We start from the raw sequence: 21,200 nt of genomic DNA on the forward strand, positions 1-21,200 counted from the left end.
AAAGTATATTATATCAAATTAAATAAGTCGATAAATATATAAAAACTATTTGCAATATATTTATAGAAATATTTAATTTGATATAAAATACTAATCATCCATTAACCAGCTCAGTGAAGGTAGTTTTATACAGGGATCTTAGACTTATAGCCCTTTGGTTTCTACACGGCATCGTACCGGAACGCTAAATCACTTGGCGGCACGGCTTTGCTGGTAGGGTGGTAAGTAACCACGGCCGAAGCCTCCCACCAGACTTTACCAGATAAATTATAAAATTCTAAACAGACTGCCGGGAATCGAACCTTCAAAGGGAGGTCGTCAAAATATTATGTTTTGTTACACTTGTTGACGCCATATTTATTTTTGAAATCTTTGATTTTTTTCTATATCTTATCGATAATAGCAGTGTACAAAATAATCTATCTACCCGATCTCTGTCACCCGCACCCACAACGCACCCTTATATTTTTAGGGAATGGTCACATCCACTGACTAATAATATAATTATAATGAGTCATTTCACTTCTGTATAATAGGGTCTTGGAATGTAGTAATAAACCGGCCAAGTGCGTGGCGTGCGTAGGGTTCCGTAGTCACAATCTTCGAAAAACAGATATAAATAACTCCGTAACCTGTGAACCCTACTTAGCCATGATAGTTTTCCTTTAAAATTGATTATATGTACTACTGTGAATTTTTTACGTTCCTATGTACTACCATTTTGCTGATAGAGGGTGGGGGGGGGGGGGGGGGACACTTGACTCTAATCGAAAAATGATGTTCCACACCCACAGTATTTATAAAAGACCTATTCAACGATACCGCACACTAAAGGATAAACGAGAAAAAAAAATCATCCCCACTTTACATGTAAGGGAGCTACCCTAAAAAAATATTTATATCACAATTTTATTTCACCACTTTGTCGGTGTGATTAATATTTATACCCATACCAAATTACAGACTCCTAGCACTAATAGTCTCTGAGATTAACCGAGGACGGACATGGCGAAACTATAAGGGTTCCTTGTCCCTACTACGGAACCCTAAAAATGATGTGATTTTTGTATAGTGGTAGTTTATGGGGCTAGAATTCATTATTAACGTCACGCCGCTGTACGGAAAGCGAACAATGATATCACAATGCGTAAATGACAAATATTTTTCAATGGTTTTTATTTAAAAAATAGTTTCCAGCAGACATTACTCTATTTTATGTTATTAAATTGAAACATATTTGTCGTTTACGCATTGTGAATTCATTATTCGCTTTCCGTACAGCGCAGTGACATTATAATAATTAATTATGTTAAAAATAAATAAAAATCCTGTTTTTTTTAATCAATCTCTATAATAATGAATTCAAGCCTCATAAACTACCACTATACAAAAAATCTGATCATTACAGCCCACAGATTCAGTGAACAAGGTATTGTTTTGCATCATAATATAGTCATAACTAAGATCTAAGGTAGGTATCGGAGAGAAATGAAAGTAAAAATTATGTAAGATGGCTTGTTTGCTTTGACGCACTTCATCGAATTGTAGTTATATAATTTTAAAATGACAATTTTCCCAAAAGTATTACATATTCAAGGCGTTAATTTTTTTAGCCTATGTATAAGGTACAACATTCGTTTTTGTGTTCCGACTAAAGGAAAAAGACCACGATAAAGTTGACTAATATGACGTCAGCAACAACGTTCGGCCGCATCGAAGAAATTTTTAAACGTCAGCAGATGTCGCGCACCCCTTGCTGCTAACGCATTATCAGTACTAAAGATGCGCGTCTTGTGCGTGGGGCCCTTGAATGATGAGGATCAGACACATTTTTAATTGAGTATGGTGATTTATAACGACAGTAAAAGCATAAGAAAAAATATTTTAATCGGATGATAAATGAAAATACATTGATTTAAGTGCAGCAGTGAAAAACGCGCATGCCAGTGACGTCATACTTCGCCCACACGTACCGCACGTCGCGCGCTTTCATGACCCTTGACACTTGCGAAGATGACTTCAAACCCACAAACAAGCAGAAGTGATCACGCGGCGTATAATATATGTGTAAGCAATTATTACTCTTTAGCTCTTTATAATTCGCCAAAACAGACAAATCTGTATAATTTAAATGCGAAGACATTGCAATCGTGCATTGTGAAGTAGGTAAGTGTTTTCGAAGATTTGTATGATGGTGGTGCGTATTGCTTGTTTGGTCGCTCGCTTTTCCTCCAATTTTAGTAGGGGCAGGGCGAGTAGTACAAATTGCATGATGCATGTTGTAACATAGATTTGCCTGGTTTGGCGGCTTATAAAGAGCTAAAGAGTAATAATTGCTTACACATTTGTAGCGCACAATAATACTATAATTATTTAAAAAAATGTTTTGTGGTCGATCCTCATTGAAACAATTCCAGAAAACCCTAAGTTATGCGACGTATGAAAACGCTCACTGCTGGCCTTGCTATGTAAATACGATTACTTCGTGGGATCTCTTTTTCCTTGAGGTATACATATATGCCCTTCACAATAACAATTTTAAAAACATAAATACAACTATAATGACCAAACTGATTTAATTTTTTATAAAATGCAATAAGCCTGAAAATGATTCATAAATGCCCATAATATAATTAATGTAAAACTCCTCAGGTACGAGGTCGCTTCCGGGGTCACTACTGTTGTAAAAATATGTATTACTTTAGTTCTTCATGAGTCTTCTAAAACGAACAGAGGTATTTAATATTTAGCATTTAAACTATCGTGAGTGATATTCATTTTAAATGTATGACGGCTAAACTCACGTGTTTGTTGGGGTATGCCCGCGATGCGGCACATAGAAGGCTGCGAGCCGCGTGGGCTGCACGAGCGTCGGGCGTCGGGAGATGATCAGGATGATCTCCAAATCTGACCCCTCCTCACAGCATGTCTTGTGTGTCGCAGCCCGTGCGACTCGCAGTCTCTTGGGCACCGCGTAGCGAGCTAAAAAAGGACCCCGGACGGGTACGAAACTAGTCGGGCATACTCCGATAAACACCTGAGAAAAGCCGTCATACATTTATTGGTATTTCATATTTTAAAATAAATCAATAAAAACAATATTTACCAAGTACAGTATTTTAAATTCTTACTTAAACTATTGGACTTTCAAAGGTAAAGGTTTGAACAAACGTTGTGATAAAACAAAATTCAACCGAATCTAATAATTTTTACAAAAATATAAAGCCCATGTTGATATTTACAAGACAAATAACTCGCAACGAACTTCACTATATGTACAAAATCAACGTCCGTCGTTTCAATTCGAGGCATACAAACGTTTTGTGTATTAAAATACTATAGATATTCAAAATCAGGATTACAATGTGCTCTAACCGTTATTAGCGTTCTAAAATATAACATATTATTCCACTTCTTCTTATTAAAAAAAACTTTAGCACGTCTAAATTAAGGCTAAAGGAAAATGATGAAAATGGGTCCGAAAAAGCTGATTGTGTGCAGTAAAAAGAAAACAACACCGGCAATACCAATCCGTGACTCGCATACTGTCAAACTACTTTTCAAAGACGTAAAATCAAAGAAAAATAGGGCTACCTGCATAAAACGTACTGACATTTGATGCCTGCCAGTGACGTCGAAGCCTCGTCGTTTTGTTAGAAGTTCCCTAACTGTCGTGAACTGATGCCGATGTTTTAATCGCAAAGTGGACGCGAGAGTCGCATCTTTTTCCTTTAGTCTTGTGTTTCTAAAAAAAACAAAGCAACAAAGTACCATCAAATCTGACTATCGATATTTACACAATAATACTAAAAGACGACAAAATATTACATAGAATAAAAGATATATGTATTGAGCCGTCAAAATAGTGAACTTACAATATTATTATATAATTTCTAAACTTCGTCATATTTGTTATGTTTTACTTAAAATGAAATGTTAATGATAGAAAATAGTTAGAGTAGAAAAAGTTATTCAAAAAAATCATTTTACAAAGAAACACTATGTAACGAAGATTGATTATCGAATATACTTAAGTATGACTCAAATTTATAAAATACCTAAAAATATGAGTTTAGTTGCATAAGAAAAAATATTTTAAATTGCTCTGAGGATTAAATGAATTACGCAATTACTAAGTTTTTTAAATGCGTAAATAACAAAGGAATAATATTACAGGAACTCAGTTTAGAACGGTAATAAATATATCAGGATAATGTACTATACCTACTAACAGAAATCTGCTTATTTTAATTATTGAACCAAATTATTACATAATTACAAATCGTTATTCAGTCTAACTAGCTATCTATTAACTATAATATTAATAATGGTGCTAAATCAGGTATAGGTACTTAAAAGGTATGTCATAATTTTTTCAAATTTTTCTGTATAATGGGATGACATTACTTTTAGACTTAATTTAGAAAACATTTTATGTTTAAGTGGCGCTACGCATGCGCAAGACTTGCAAACATGTTTGGAGACTTGAATTAAAACTTTTCACTCAAATACCAGTGCCACACATTGCTTTGAAGCTAAGTTATAATTACAACACTTCCGCGCTAACATAGGAAAGTCATATTTCCTCTATCTGTCAACTGTCATTTCATTATTATTTTATTTATTTATTTAAAAATTTATTATTTATTTTTCTACTTCAATTATTATTATTAAATATTGCATAAAAGTAGCATTATTTGATAAAACTCAATAAAACTATTTATAAATAAATTTATAAAACTCAAAGCAAGAACCCTTTTCATAGAATGAGAAACTCTTTTGGCAATTACGTCATATAACTGGGACGACTGGTACAGAGATAAATCACGTGAAACGAGTCGAAAATAAATATCGGCAAAGGGAGGTATTTAAAGATGCAGATGAGACTTAATTTGACTATTAACACATGATTAACACTAAACACGTACCTATTTTCCGTTTAAATAAGTCCATGTTCTATTTTTATGGGGGAAAGCGGGTATGATGACGAGTGACTGAAATGACGACTACTCAGAGAATGATGCAGAAATAAGTGGAATTGAAGTGCTACATTCTGTTTTTTTTTAATAAAACCCGGCCAAGTGCGAGTCAGGCTCGCGCAATGAGGGTTCCGTACTACAGTCGTATTTTTTCGACATTTTGCACGATAATTCAAAAACTATGACGCATAATAATAATCTGTTTTAGAATGTACAGGTGAAGACCTTTCATATGATACCCCACTTGATTCACACACACACTCACTTCGAAAGTTGAAAATACTAATTATTAGTTCATGACCACAATTTAATTTTTTTTGCGTGATCTAACCCTAAATTCACGGTTTTCAGATTTTCCCCAAATGTCAGCTATAAGATCTACCTACCTGCCAACGGGAAGTACCCTGTAGGTTTCTTGACAGACAGACGGACAGACAGACAGACAGACAGACAACAAAGTGATCCTATAAGGGTTCCGTTTTTCCTTTCGAGGTACGGAACCCTAAAAATGAATAGCGTTTGCGATAGCAGGCGGATCACCTGATGTTAAGGAATCCCTTACTGACGGCCATGAACACTTGCAGTACCAGAGGAACCACCAAAGCGCTGCCGGCCTTTCAGAAATTTGTTGTTCCGCCCCTGTCATAACCCCCATGTTGTAATCTAATGGGAACACCGCCGAAGGGAGTTGAAGGGAGGATTTAAACATTTTCAATCCAGATTAATTCTTTTGTAAATATATATTTTTTAGTAATTCCCTATCGGATCACATTGACAGCTATGATGTCACAGTATGGCGGACATGATCTCCCTTTCTTAGTTCGGACGAATTATAGCTTATTTAACGCTATGTGTGGCGTACTTAGGATTCGTGTGTAACCTATTAAGCGGCATGTTTTTTTAAATAGTAGTTGAAAAAAATAAGCCAAAGGTTATTTAATGTCTTATTTTATATTTTTATTGTTATATAGATTGGAATACATAAACAAACCTTCATATCTTCACTAGGCGCTTCAGACTAGTGCAAGTCTGATTGGAATCAGAGAAAAAACGGAAAATAAAAAATTTCGTACTGAATGATGTCATTTTAATGACAGACTAGATTCCAAAGCCGATAAAATACGGTTGTTCGGTAAACTACTACCGCCATTTTACGATACTGATCGGACTTGTGCACAAGAAATCTTAATTTTTTGTTACTGTTGAATCAACGTTTTTTTAACTATCCAATAAGTATAAGAAATAAGAAAGGTTCTTTATATCTTTTGTGTAGCTTCCGTTAAAATATAATACATATTGATGTTAATTCAGTTGTACACAGACTCTAAATTAACAGGTCAAATGCTGTCCCTTTCATAATGTTTCCGATGGAAAATGAATAGTTTTAGTTTAAAGATTTTGGGCAACCGAATTAGCACCAAAAATATACCTATATATAAGGGGTCTACCCTCACTAATAAACATTTACGCGCGAATGAATAGTTAGTTCTCTCTTTCCTGTTATTTGACATTCGAAAGAAGCCAAAGCATTGGCGTCGATTCCTTGTTATTCTCTAAACTAAATTTAGAGTATCTGCAGCTTTTTCTTTTTTACTGCCAAAAAAGGACAGTTTTTTTTTTAAAGAAAGTTTTAGTGTACACAACAAATTTAAACAATAGGCTCGCGACTGACAACTTTAATCACCAGGTTTGACAGTTCTAAATTAAGTTTGACTGTTTTTTCTTATCACATTGGTAAGAGGGGGAGGCGAATACTCTAAAATTTAGTTACGCCTAAGAATCGGCACCAATTGTGTAACTACACGACGTCGACCATAATACAACGTTTACTAGTAAGGAGATAATAAAAAGGTTTACAATATATTATTATATTACCACATAATATAATAATCGCTTTCACTATATATTTCACTATGACAATTATTTATATGGACTAAATCGCAGTGGATTTTACAGAACATAAAGTGCGCGCAAAACAAGTAGTCTAATAGTCTAAGTCGTGTGACTGCGCATTGTACAAATGCAAATCTCATCCCGGTTTGTGTATGTTATAATCCTTAGTGTATGACCTGCTCAGACTGCCATGTTGCAACAAGTAGTCCAGTTAATGGGCCAATAGTCTAAGTCGTGTGACTGCGCAGTGTATAAAAACAAATCTCAGCCGGGTTTGTGTATGTTTTAATCCTTAGTGTATGACTCGCGCAAACTGCCATGTTCCATGCAAAAACTTGAGATTGGATCTGAAGTTGCAACATGGTTACAATTGGTCTGTCAATTCTGGATCACTTGTTTTGCGATCACTACACTTGTCCGCTACATATTTCAAGCACAAGTCACACAGGAAATCCCACATTCCCAGCACGGGATTCCTGCGTGTATTTATTAACCACGTTAACTAATTAATTATTAGCTTAAAGTATTACCGTACAGTAATTAAAGTCCATTCATCTATATACACCGACAAATTAACCGGCCAGGGTCAATGGTGCCTCGGGTAGTGGTGCCCATTGCTGTACCTGCAAAAAGACATTAAAATTACACACACTTAGGTACTGAGTACTAGCCAAGTAAATTTTAGTATTTTTTTTTTAATTTAAGTAAGATTACTTAAGTATTTTGTGTTATTTTTCCATTGAAAATTAAATACTGTTCGAAAAGAGCAATTCCGAAAATTTTCTGAACTATGAAATAAATATATTAGGCCCAAGATAAGAAAAAAACTTTATCTATCGCCTACCTGTTGAAGCGCTTGTATTTATTGCTATGGTGTTTATTGAAGTGGTGGTTGGGGCGTCGCTCGCCGCGGAAGTTGCCGCCCCAGTGGAGCTTGTTTTGTTTATCCTGGGGACAAGACGAAATCATTAAATTTTTTTTTAAATTCACATACAACTTAACTCTTGACTCTCATCTGGGTTAAGTGATGAAGCAAATTTAAGATGGAAGCGGGTTAACCTGGAAGGGTATGGCAGTTTTATTCAACCTCTTTGGTATCCACACGGCTTCGTACCGGAACGCTAAATCGCTTGGCGGCACGGCTTTGCCGGTAGGGTGGTAACTAGCCACAGCCGTGCCCCTCACCAGAACAGACCAGAAATTCTCTCGCTTACTTAGAAACCATGCTAATATCACAGCGTAAATGCATTCAGTGCTAGTGTACACTAACAAACAAGAACTGCAAACCAGTTTTCGACAAAACTTGTAAAAAAAAACATCGTCAGTAATATTTGTTATAATAATAAATCTAAATATATAAAAGGAAGGACTGGAGGTAAAATAGCATTAATTAACTTGAAATGTTGCACTATCTGGTGACTGGTTATAGAAAATGCAAGGATTTCAACATATTATATGTCATGTCACCTAGTTGGTTCACGTTTCGAGGTTATTTAAAGATAGTGTTCGATAAAGACACGATGTGTTTACCTGGAAAGGATTATATCCATTCCTATTGTTATTGAAGCGATTGTAATGGTGGAACTTCTTCATCTTCTTAGTGCGGCCGCGGTCCATATCTTCAGCGGCTTCGATGGCGCGCTTGCGCTCGTCTCGCCTCTCCTCAAATACCTGGGATGATTTTTTTAAGGTTATTTCAGAGTTCTGACATTGCAGGTATCTTAGAAAATTTAAAAGTTCAAATCCCACATTTTTTAATGTTTAAGGACTCCGTATCATTTTGTCTGTCTGTCGTGTTTGTCAAAACCCGGCAAGGGAATCAAAACGTATAACAACAATAACGACTTAGGATCATGAAATTTGGCAGGTAGCAATGTCTTGTAGCACAAGTAAAGGGAAAAATCTGAAAACCTTGAATTTGTGGTTACATCACAAAAAATCAAAGTGTTATTTCTTGTAGATGGTACAGAACACTTCTTGTGCGAGTCTGACACAATGGATCGGTTTCTTTTATTATATCAAATTGAATAGAATGATGCATACTAGCATACTTTTAAGTACTTGTACTATAGGTACTATTTTATAAGACTTTTACATTTACTTTTGAAGTTTCCATAAAGTCGACATCACTGGAACTCTACTGATCCATTGCGGAAAAGTTGCATCAATCATTGCTTCAATCTCAATTGTTTTGATTGGCTGAATTTGTATTTTTCTGTGACAGTAGATTTGGCCAATACCAAGAGAGTATTAGCCAATCGGAAATGATTGCGATTGAAGCTGTCATTTTTTTACTGCAATAAACCAGCTGGTCTGGTTCTTGACCAATAAATACAACTTTACGACTAATAAAAAAATTACGACTAATATAGTGGTCCCCCCCCCCCCGATAAAAGACGCCCTAAGCACGTCCTTAACGATCCCGACGATCAAATCATGACCGCCAATGCTCCCTATCTCGTAGGGCTACACAATACAACCTCATCACAGCGTCTTCGCCGGCGAAGACGAGGTCCCCGATTTCTAACGTCACCCGGACGTGGACTCACGCCACGGCCTCGGGGGCGTACGGACTAACCAGTAGTCCAACAACTCCACCCATCCCAACGTCATCCTAAGCCGTGGTCCGAGCCTCACAGGAGGCGCCCTTAGGAGGACGTTGCCCCCCGACCTCTCGAATTATTTCTTCGAGCCCTAGGGCTCACCCCCAGGCGGAGCTTCGCGCTCGCCAACCCCTCCGGTGACGCTGTAGCGGCCAGTAGGGCCTACGCAGCATAGTCAATCCGAAACAACACAAAAAATAATATAGTGGCACGCCCTCTCCGGCGGCCTGCAGTGTCGGTGGTTACCTGGCGCGACATGTTGCTGTGCGTGCCGTGCCACGAGGCGACGGGCGCGCCGTAGCCGCGGTGCGCCACACTGTGCAGGTATCGCGCAGTGTCGAGCGGCGCGCGCGGCATCGGCGGCGCGGGCGGGGGCGGGGCGGGCGGCGCGTCACTGCGGTCGCTCAGTGGAGACATGCTGCTCACGCTCGTGTTCGGACTCTCCTCGTTCTCTCCTTTCCTTTCCTCTTTATCCTTGATCCTTATTGAATTAATAATTATTATGCATTTGTTGGTAATTCTATACGTTTTTATAATAAGCTTCCAGAGGACATCGGTACTCAACAAGTTCAAAGTTTTTATAAAACGCAAACTTATTAAAAAATCCTATTACAATGTAAAGGATTATTTAAATGATAACAAAGCTTGGGAATGAGTTGCTTAACTGCTTTGGATGGTTCTAATAAGTTTAAGCGATTTTGTAAAGTGGTGATAATAAAAAGATTACCTGGCTGAGTTTGTTTTGGGCTCTTCTCAAGAGCTGGGCGCGTTTGGAACCCTCGTAACTTTATTTTTTTTAAGTTTACGTAATTAATTATCACCACTGTCACATCTTACAAATCTAACAATTTTGACAGTCAGTAAACCTATTTTGAATCATTTGACTTCGACTTTGACGCTGACATGCACAAATAACATGGTAGGTAGCACATTTTGGGTGCACCCATTTTATGCAGCAAGCACTGCGTAATATATTACCGTGAAAACTCTTAAAAGCCTTCGCATTAATAATTACGATCCAGACTTAATATTTTAAATACGAAGTATGGCTGTCTGTCTGTTACCTTTTTACGGTCCATCCGATTAACGGATTTTGACGAAATTTGGTACAGACATAGCTTGCGTCCCAGAGGATAGTTTTATCCCCAAAAATCAAAATTTCCACATATTTTTTAAAAACTTAATGCAGGCAGCATATGCTTCATCCACATGCAATTAGTTTTGTTTTGGTGGACTTAAGCTAGTTTGTAATAAATATCAAAACAAACCCACTTTTTAATTATTGTGTCGCCATTTAGACTTGGGCTTAAGAGTGGACCATTTTTTTCTTTTGACACAGTCCAGGCGTGATGCATCGCTTTCGTGGTGACGATGAGGCCTTGCGGCGACTCGCATCGACTCGGCTTCGGTTTCCGACTCTGATCTCTCGGTTCCTCTTTTCTGCTTTTGTCTTCGCTCACTCGTTCGCAACGCTCGTCGCCGCTAGACTCGGAGTCGTACGGCACCAACTTAGACCCAGAATTCCCGTTTCTTTGTATGTGGACCGATGAACTATCACCCTTATTCATCTGTTCTTCCAATTTCTCTAAAGGCGACTTTGACGGTTTAACTAGTTTACTCGTTGATGCTGACTTCTCTTGGAGTGGTTTAGGGCACACACTGCCAGTAGATCTAAGATCTGAATCACTCTTAGTTAGCTTAGGTTGAACAAGGCACTCATTGTTGCTTTGCTTCTTTATAACGAATGTTATCTTTTTATCGTCATCAACTTTGTGGGTTACTTTGTCAATACCATTAAGTACTTTCGGTGCTTGTGTCACCTTCTCTACTTCTCCATTCTGTTTAACGACCCATGGTTCTGAAACAGAACTGCTAATTTCCAGTGACTTGCTCAGTGTTGAATTTAATAAAATAGGCTTCACTTCTGGTTTGAGCGTCTCTGATGTGCAGCTGTTTAATATAATCGGTTTTCTGTCGTCGTTTTTACAAAATGTTAATTTCAAAGGGCTCTTTTCTCTGTTGAGTATATTGCTAGGGAGTTGTGGTCCATAGACAACATTGGAAGTAGACGCAGTAGGAATAGATGGGTCTTCCATAGTGTTATCTTTCTCAAAGAACATGATGTAAGCATTGGTGCCCAGCACTGCAGAGAGTGGGAGAGGCCTGACACAACTGTCATCAAACTGATAGTAATTGCTGTTAGGCGCTTGACCTATCGCAGTGTAATGTCCACAGTTTTGTGATGGCCCTAAGTGTGTCACCAAACTCACTAGCTTATAAGACTGAAAAAAAATACAAATCAGTCATTAAAATAAATAATTTGATACAAACATTGAAAACATTACTTTACATTTATATCAAAAAACATACTTACCAGTTGTTGCTGGCTATTTTTGTTATACATATATTTATTAAGATTAATTTTCTTTCGGAACTGCACATGTTTAGACAGCTTCCCACCGGCAAGCGAAAATCTTTTTAGGGCAATGCAAAGTACCATAGGGGCCCGCTCTATAAAGAACTGCTTGGTTGCTGATACCTGTGAGAAAAAAAGAACACTTGAATGATATTTGAGTTTATACTAAAATATGACATGGTAGCTATCTTTTATTAGTTTATTTTTAAATATTTCTTTGCAGTCAATCTGATGTGATTGTACCAGAGACAGGCCAATAACAAACAAATTTAGATTGCTTTATTTATTTTATTTTTATTAGATTTTTATGTAATAAGCTTTAAACTTTCCAAGGTATCACTTAGTTCTTGATAATATATTCATATTTTATGTTAAAGTACAAAAATTGCGTAATTCTCACATAATTTTTGAAGTTATGATGATAGCCAGTACAGAAGGAAATCAGTTGGTCTCAGCTACTATTTACAGTAAATAATGCACAGTCCACAAGCATCTGACCTCTTTTATATTATCACCTGGCTTGCAGGCACTATATTACAGATAAACCGATCAAGTGCGAGTCAGACGCGCGCACCGAGGGTTCCGTACTACAGTCGTATTTTGTCGGCATTTTGCACGATAAATCAAAAATTATTATGCATAAAAAATAAATAAAAATCTGCTTTAGAATGTACCGCCCTTTTAGCCGCCTTTTTTCGGTAAAGCCCTTTCATATGATACCCCACTTGGTATATTAATCTTACTTAAAAAGTTGAAAATACTAATTATTTGTTCATAAACACATATTTTTTTTTGTGATGTAACTACAAGTTCACGGTTTTCGGATTTATCCTCATACATATACTAAAAGACCTACCTACCTGTCAAATTTAATGATTCTAGGTAAGTTGATCCTATAGGTTTCTAGATAGACATGACAGACACAGACAGACAGACAGACAGACAGACAGACAGACAGACAACGAAGTGATCCTATAAGGGTTCTTTTTTCTTTTGAGGTATGGAAAATGTGTTTTAGTTCAGAAGTATAAGGTTAGGCCTATTTAAGTTTGGAATATTAATGTACAGTGGAGACTCGATTGTCCAGACCTCAATTGTACAGATTTGCGATAAACCGGATAGGCTACTTGACTCATATCTAATTTCGTCCAATAAATGATTATTTATTATAGTATTTTGCTTAAGACAACTAAATATATCAATAACAATTATTAAAAATGTCACGCGTGGACTAACGTAGTATCCATATATATAAAATTTAAAGTCCTGACAAACTTATATATCAACGCACAGCCTAAACATCTAACAGCTGGTCCTAGATACATGAAATTTGGTGGGTGTGTTCTTTGTAGGTAAAGAGAAGGTATCCACTAGGAAAGGATTTTTTGAAATTCCACCCCTGAGTGGGTTAAATGGGGGTTTGAAATTTATGAAGTCCACGCGGGCGAAGTCACGAGCATAAGCTAGTTTTTATATATTTCTAAAAACTCATAGTAAACGTAAAAAATTATCGTTTTCTCTTTATAAATTGAATAAGTTATTAAGTAAGACTTACAACAAAGTGATCTTTGCAAAAATAAATTTGGATTGCAGTCGTTAGTGATATAGGATCCCTTTAAGCAAGTCTTCGCGTGTTACGTATATTTATTTCGCTGGGCACTCTAATACACAACTTTCCTGTGGTCTTTATCGATGCGTTTTTACATTCTCGGATAAAACAATAACGATAATTACTATATTTTTCATGTAAACTAGTAAAGAAGTCATGTTTATTCAATTTTGGGAGGTTATGCTGTTGTTTACAAATGCATGACGTCAGAGCACAGATAATCTATCGGCCAAACATGGCCGACAGTGTTTTCACCTGTCTAAGAAAAATATATTTTTAAATTAAAGTTTTACGGTTTTTAGAGCGCAAAAAAATATAGTGTTAATTTTTTTGATCTAATAGGACAAATATTAACCATTTAAGACCTACTTAAAAAAAGTGTCAACTAGCCTATTGCTAACTAACAAATACCATTTGGACGGCGTATATTTTTTGTAAATATAAAATTTTTTGTGATAAGTTTTTTGTATGTATATACTATATATATAGTTTTCTTTTGTATTGAAATAAATAAAGACTAACAATGCAGGGCCATCACATTTCAAACTCTAGAAACAGCTTTTAAATGAATAAATAAATATTATTTTATTTCGGACCAGAGCACAGTGATGTTTTTGTGTTTTGTACTGTGTACTGTATATAGTACAAAATATTTAAAATATCACAACTACGTACTAACTACAATTCTGAATATTATCCTTGAGTATTATTGGTTATATAGGCTAATATAGTAATATAGTATATCATGTCTACCACATTGAAGCCAAAAGCTAGTGGTAAAAGAAAACAATAACTACTGATAGTGTTGTGAAGAAGTTAAACAAAGAGCAAATTGTATTATCAGTACTAACCTTCTTATTGCATGCTTCACATTTATAGCCAAGATCTTCCAACCTTTCCCTTGAGAAAAATGAATCTAAAGCTTCATCTAATGTTGAATGCTTCCTTATATCCAATAACAAATCCTTAAAAATAAAATAAGATTTTATCTATTTACTAGTTATAACTGAAAATAAAAATTGTACAACCAAAGATAATTTACTTCAAAATATATTATTTGTATTGTATTTTATGAAGGCTTTGTAGATTTTTTTTTCAAAAAATCATTAATCAATCATAAATTGTGCAGTTCTTAATATAATGGCTAGGTGAAGGAAAAAGGCTATACTAGGTAATAATAATTTAGGGAAGAGGTTGTAAAAAAACCAGCCAAGTGGGAGTCGCACTCGCGCACCGAGGGTTCCAAGGGAGGGTCGTATTTTTTCGACATTTTGCATGATAAATCAAAAACTATTATGCATAAAAATAAATAAAAATCTGTTTTAGAAGGAACAGATAAAACCCTGTATAGTTATCTTACTTTGAAAATTGTTTATTCATGAACACACTTTAATATATTTTTTTTGTGATATAACTACAAATTCACAGTTTTTCGGATTTATTCCTTTACTTGTGCTATAAGACCTAGCTACCTACCAAATTTCATGATTCTAGGTCAACGGGAAGTATCCTATAGGTTTTCTTGACACGTCGGACGACGGACCGACAGACAAACAGACAACAAAGTGATCCTATAAGGGTTCCTTTTTTTCCTTTGAGGTACGGCACCCTAAACATAGTTTTTTACAGAGCTATACAATACAATATAGCATATGATATCAATTTTGGTTTTGATAATGTTGTAAAAAAAAGTAGTTGAATACTTACTTGAGAATGCTGATAAGTGGTGGACAAATGGTGACAAGCAAGACACCGGACAGTGGACCTGAGGTAGCCTCCGAGGATTTGATTAAGCGGAGTTGTCTCCTTACTATACTGATCCAGCTTATCTGCATTTATAAATCTAGTCAAGTAGCACTTTTCCATGGCTTCAACTAGGTACCTGCAAGTTAACAATGGTTTCGATTTTCTTGTTTTTTCTGTATCTTTATCTTTCTCTAAGTATCTGTATCTTTTTTTAAACATTGCTAAAAAAGGACATTTTGCTAAATTTAAAGACACTAAATTTTAATGCATGCTCAAAAAACAATAGGCTTGTGACTGGCAGCTAAAGTCACAAGGTTTGACAGTTCTAAATTCAATTAGGTTTGTGTCCTTTTCTTGTAACATTGGTAAGAAAGAGATGTGAATACTCTAAATTTTAGTTGTGATTTCAGAATCAGTACCACAGCATTCTTATATGATTCTTATAGTAAACTACCTATCAATTAGAAAGCACTATCTTTATTCAATCTACCTTTAAGTATTGAAACTTTTACCAATAGATACGATCACATGATTGGTTTATACATATAACTAATATATTATATAATTAAAGAAAATACTATTATATAATTACACTAACAGCTGTACTCAGAGTCACTAATCGTTTTTTATAAATTTTTTTAAAAATATGTATTTAAAATTGTTCACTAATCGTTACTTAAGATTGAGTTAAAAAGAGACAGATTTATGTGAGATATATAGCTCTGTCTCGTACGGCTATAACTCTTGTATGCATAAAAGGAAAAGGTGACTGACTGATTGATCTATCAACACACAGCTCAAACCACTGAACGGATCGGGCTGAAATTTGGCATGCAGATAGCTATTATGTAGGCATCCGCTAAGGATTTTTTCAAAATGCAACCCCTAAAAGGGTAAAATAGGGGTTTGAAATTTGTGTAGTCTATGTAGTTGCTAGAATACGCTACTAAATAATAATCAACCATTTTTTAAATTTTTGTTGTGTTTGGTTGTGGTTACTGAAGTTGGGTTTAATTTTTATGAATTTTTTAACTTAATTTACTCACCTTAAAAATTCATGGGCATCTTCTTGCCGTCCAGGAGTTAAATGTCTACAAATAAGCCTTAACTTGGAATACACTTGCCATGGCTTAATGGGTGCACCGCCACTCTTTTGAGTTGCCATCAATGTAGCACGCATTCCACATATCACACATGCTTCTGGAAAAATCAATTATTTGTGTATTACGGCTTTGAACATGCTACTCTTATATGAAAAGAAAGTATGTATATTGTATTAACAGTATTTAAGCAATTAAGTATCACTTGCTTTAACAGTGAACGAAAATTATCATGAGGAAACCTCCACAATGTTCTCAAAGGTGTGTGAAAAGTCTGATAATCCGAACTTGGCCAGCATAGCATGGTAGACTATGGCCAAACCCTACTCATTTTAAGAGGAGAACCATACTCAGTTGTGAGCTCGTGATGACACATGTAATTAAAGAGACTGATGAAAAGGAAAGAAAATCAAATCATATTCTTTAGTTTCCATCAAACCCTAGCTAAGAAAACACTGCTGTAACTGGAGGCATTATTGGCGAGAACTATAAATATAGATATTCAATGTGAACTGGGACAACAATTCAACATAGCATCTTCTCAAGAATAAGTAGAATTGAATGAAAAAAGAACAATAAAATTAAAAATCATACCTTGTTGATTACATTTTTCTGTATGTGCTGCCTCTGAGATCAACCAGTTAGCAAACGCAGGAACATGGAACAGTGCTTGCAGTGTGGAGTTGAGGTAGCAAGTGTTGCCAACATTCTGCATGCCCGCACCAGCTCCCCATGCACTTAGCCACCCCAACTGTACCTTCTCTACAGGGAAAAATACTCGCTTGGGCTTTGGTAGGCCTTCATCTCCATTTTTTGTATCTGAGAAAATAATTTTGCAATCAACTAAGTAGAAAATCGTATTAGATTCCTGTGTTCTTGATATTTTAGTCCCAGGAATGTTATATAGTTTTATAATAATTATGTATACTATCAAATAGATATTAAGAATGTCCTAATTACATCAATGGTATTCATTATTGTGCTATTTACCAAGTAATTTAACGTAATTGACTGAAGAACCACCAAACAACTTGACAATACCTAAAATATTGTTCAATAGAAAATTAAATACTAAGAACTTATTTTTATTATGATTTATTGTAATGAATACATATATGATTAATAGTGGTAAATAGATACATTTGCAGTGGTAAATAGACATAGTAAATATTGACATCATGAAAGATAACCTTATACTTTTATGATAGGTCTAGTAAATCAATAAAATAATTAATAAAGGTTATATTTTATCGTTACCTGTAGATTGACTGCCCGAATTCAAGTCTTTTTTCAGAAGTTTACTGTCGAGCACTTGTTTTTTAGGTCGAATAACCACGTACTTGGATTTCAAACCGTCGAGTATATTGCTTTGATAATCTCCAGACTCCTCGAATTCAATCTTAGATAGAAGAACATTTTTAGCAGAAGAATAAAGTCTGCTATCTAACAAAGATGAACCTTGTGATTCTTCAGCCGTAAGAGATAAACGCAATGCGCTTGATACTGGGTCACAAATTGAAGCGGGCATTTTACCTCCAAAACTACACTATCACGTCACCCTATTTATCAAATTACTAAGTCACACATGATAGTCAGTTCAATCGTACACAGTTTATGTAGTTAATTGGATATTAAAATATTGGCTATTTGTTAATAAACCATGTGTATTGCTCAAAATAATGAGTTGTTCACAGTTCACATAGGGATATTCCGATACTAATAAATACTAGTAGGTACTCGATACTTTTGATTCGATACCAAGTATTTATTGTATCGAATCAATTTTGCGATACATAATCGGTATCGAAACAAAAATACTTGGTATCGAATCGAATCAGCAAACGCATCATACAGAACTAAGAGAGCAAAAACGAGGCAAAAACAGTCAGCTAATCAGGTTACCGAGTTACCGGTATTCGTCGCGTGGCGGCGTGAGTGACGCGTTGTCTCGCGCTGGGCTAGCCGAATTCGTCCGACTTCAGCCGAGCCCGCCCGAGCCGAAAGCGAGAGAAGAAAACACCCGCACCCGCTCGCAAATCATCTCGCCATTCCGCCATTGTGAAAGTGTTAAGTGATTGTTTACAAGTAATTTTATTAATTGTAATCATCAAATTCATCGGTTTATTCCAATGTTATCATGGCACCACCAAAATCTATAATATGGACACATTTTACCAAAACAAACGAAACAATTGCAAAATGTAAACAGTGTTTTAAGTCTGTGAAGTATTGTGGGAATACGTCGAATTTATTCAAGCATTCTAAAACTCATGGAATTTCTGTGGACAAAGGCAAATTACAGAAAAAAGAAAATAATAAGTCCAACGAAAGGTAGGATTCTAAACTTTTCTTTTTTTTTGCGATTGCTTTCCTAAGATGTTAAATAAAAAATCCTACCTACTCCTACCTATTTTATTTGTATAAAAATAGTTTTGCAGCAGTGGTACTGTGATTGTCTTGTCTATATATTAATAATATATGAATAATAATTGATGACCGGTGATGAGATATTTCCTTTGTATAAATACGATTTAAACAATTTAAGGTTATGTGTTTGTTTTTGTTAGTGTAATAGTGTTGTTAAATGGCGGTAGTGTTGGAGTTGGTATTATCGATACTTTGAAGATTATCGATCTATCAAGTGTTAATTTTTGTTATTATGTTTCAGTTCAAAAAATACAATAGTGTTGGCCAACTCAAGGCATTTAATGGAAGATGATCAACCCCAAGCATCAACATCGAAAATTTCAGAAGATCGTGATGATTGCTCTAGTGTAACCACATTAACAAGTATGGACTCGGAGACTGCAAGGGAGCTATGTCTGAGCAATTCAATAAAGAATGCGTTTGAACGAATTTCATCTAATAAAGGTAAATAAATAGATATTTAATTAAATATTAGCAAAATAATATTAATACATATAGAATTAGTGTTAAAGAAAAATATATAAATATTTAATTTAATATTACATGTATTAAAATTGAGTTTTATTTTTAGCTGGTGGTACGAAGTATAACAGAATTGTTCAAGCATTGATATTTTTTATCTGTCAAGATATGCGTCCATTTAATATAGTTGAAGGTGAAGGCTTTTTACGACTTGTAAAAGAACTGGAGCCTACTTTTAAAGTTCCTGGCGCAAAGTATTTAAAGAAAATGACTACCGAAAAGTACGAAGCTTGTATAACTATTTGTAAGTCCAAATTATCCAAGATAGACAATTTCTGTTTAACGCTGGACATATGGACAGAGACAATGAATGAAGTAGGATTCATGGGCGTCACCATACATTTTGTAGAAAATGGTCAAATGTGTATGTATTATCTTGCAACTCGTGCATTAAGAGAGCGACATACAGCTGAATACATATCGGAAAACCTGCTGGATATTTTGAAAAAATGGAATATTCCACTTACCAAAATTCGTGCTGCTGTATCAGATAATGCCAGTTCAATGTTGGCTGCCATACGAATGTCTTTAGGCGAAAAAAAACATTTACCGTGTTTTGCCCATACTATTAACCTTGTAGTTGAAGAGGCACTAAAGTTGCCCAGTGTTAAATCAGCTGTTATAAAAGTACGAGAAATTGTTAATTGGATAAAAAATAGTGTTGTGCAGTCGGATAAGCTACGAAAAATCCAAATGCGTAATAATGTTTCGGCAGGATCAGTTTTAAAACTTATTGCAGATGTAAGAACTAGGTGGAACTCAACTTTTTTTATGTTAGAGCGATTTCTAAAGTTAAGAATAGTAATATCAGAAATTGTAATTGAGAGTGTAGTGGCTCCAAATTTGCCAAGTGCAGTGGAAATGGAAACCTTGAATGAGCTTACAACTGTATTAAAGCCTTTTGAATATGTAACAAGAGAATCATCGGGCCAAAAGTATGTAACAATCTCCAAAATTATACCAATGCTTAATTGCTTAACTACAGAACTGAATAGTATCACTCCAAACTCCGCTATCGTTAAAGAATGTAAGGATGTTTTATTGAGAGAGCTGAAAAGGAGGTATGGGATGATTGAATTAAACGATCATGCAGCCATTGCAACAATTCTAGACCCAAGGTTTAAAAATCTGCATTTCCAAGACCCCTCTGCATGCGGAAGAGCTATTCAAAAACTTAGAACCATGGTTGTCGGACAACTAAGTAGCCCAAGTGAGTCAGAAGATGATGTCTCATCTACTGCACCACCTGAATACGATTTTTGGAAACATCATAAAGAGTTAGCACATGGGCACAAGAAGAAAAAAAATCTCATCAGGGAGATGAAGTTTCTCTTTATTTATCAAATCCAGTAGTTTCTCTTAAAAGCAACCCATTTGCAGAATGGGATGACATGAAGTTGGTGTTTCCTTGTCTGTACAAGTATGCACAGCAATATTTAATTGTTGTTGCAACATCAGTTCCTAGCGAGTGCCTTTTTTCCAAAGCCGGTGCAACAATGACACAAACAAGAAACAGATTGTCTTCTAAATACCTTGAACAGTTACTGTTTTTGGGCAATCTTAATGCTGAAGAGTTTTTTGTTTAAATTATAATAAGCCTAATAAACATTTATAATAAATAAATCGTTTTTTTCGTCTCAATTTTCTTTAAATTATTATCCTTCAACGTTCATTGATAGCACCCTCAAAATAATAAAATAAAAGTTCCAAAAAGTATCGATATCAGTAAGTATCGATACTTGAGGAGTACTTATTTGTATAGTATCGAAAAAAGATTTGAGTATTATCGAAATGAGTAAGTATCGATACTTAGGTGGTATCGGAAAATCCCTAAGTTCACACTGCACAGCACGGAAAAAGGGAAACCATACGCACACAAACGTCAAAGTGATTATACAGACTATA

General features: G+C 35.4%; 1 protein-coding gene and 1 long non-coding RNA gene across 3 annotated transcripts; one reads left to right on the plus strand and one right to left on the minus strand.

Annotated features, from left to right (window-relative positions):
• Window positions 1-1,501: 1,501 nt before the first annotated feature.
• Window positions 1,502-18,040, minus strand: scny (ubiquitin specific peptidase 36). 2 transcript variants are annotated; one of them, XM_034975350.2, is made up of 11 exons: window positions 17,604-18,040; window positions 16,941-17,165; window positions 16,293-16,446; window positions 15,208-15,382; window positions 14,352-14,465; window positions 11,850-12,014; window positions 10,748-11,757; window positions 9,722-9,956; window positions 8,403-8,543; window positions 7,717-7,820; window positions 1,502-7,495 (listed from the first exon to the last, which is right to left on the minus strand). In XM_034975350.2, exons 1-11 carry the CDS (start codon window positions 17,872-17,874, stop codon window positions 7,459-7,461), a joined length of 2,631 nt encoding a protein of 876 aa, XP_034831241.1. In that variant the 5' UTR covers window positions 17,875-18,040; the 3' UTR covers window positions 1,502-7,458. The 2 variants fall into 2 exon arrangements, with proteins under 2 accessions (XP_034831241.1, XP_069359010.1); XM_069502909.1 differs by having other exon boundaries at window positions 9,722-9,949; window positions 10,744-11,757.
• A 13-nt stretch (window positions 18,041-18,053) lies between these two features.
• LOC117988237 (uncharacterized) lies at window positions 18,054-20,998 on the plus strand. The gene is made up of 2 exons (XR_011237528.1): window positions 18,054-19,217; window positions 19,345-20,998. It is a non-coding gene; the product is annotated as an uncharacterized lncRNA (long non-coding RNA).
• The last annotated feature ends 202 nt before the right edge of the window (window positions 20,999-21,200 follow it).

Source organism: Maniola hyperantus, chromosome 14, assembly GCF_902806685.2.
Source record: "Maniola hyperantus chromosome 14, iAphHyp1.2, whole genome shotgun sequence".
In the NCBI taxonomy this organism is placed as follows: domain Eukaryota; kingdom Metazoa; phylum Arthropoda; class Insecta; order Lepidoptera; family Nymphalidae; genus Maniola; species Maniola hyperantus.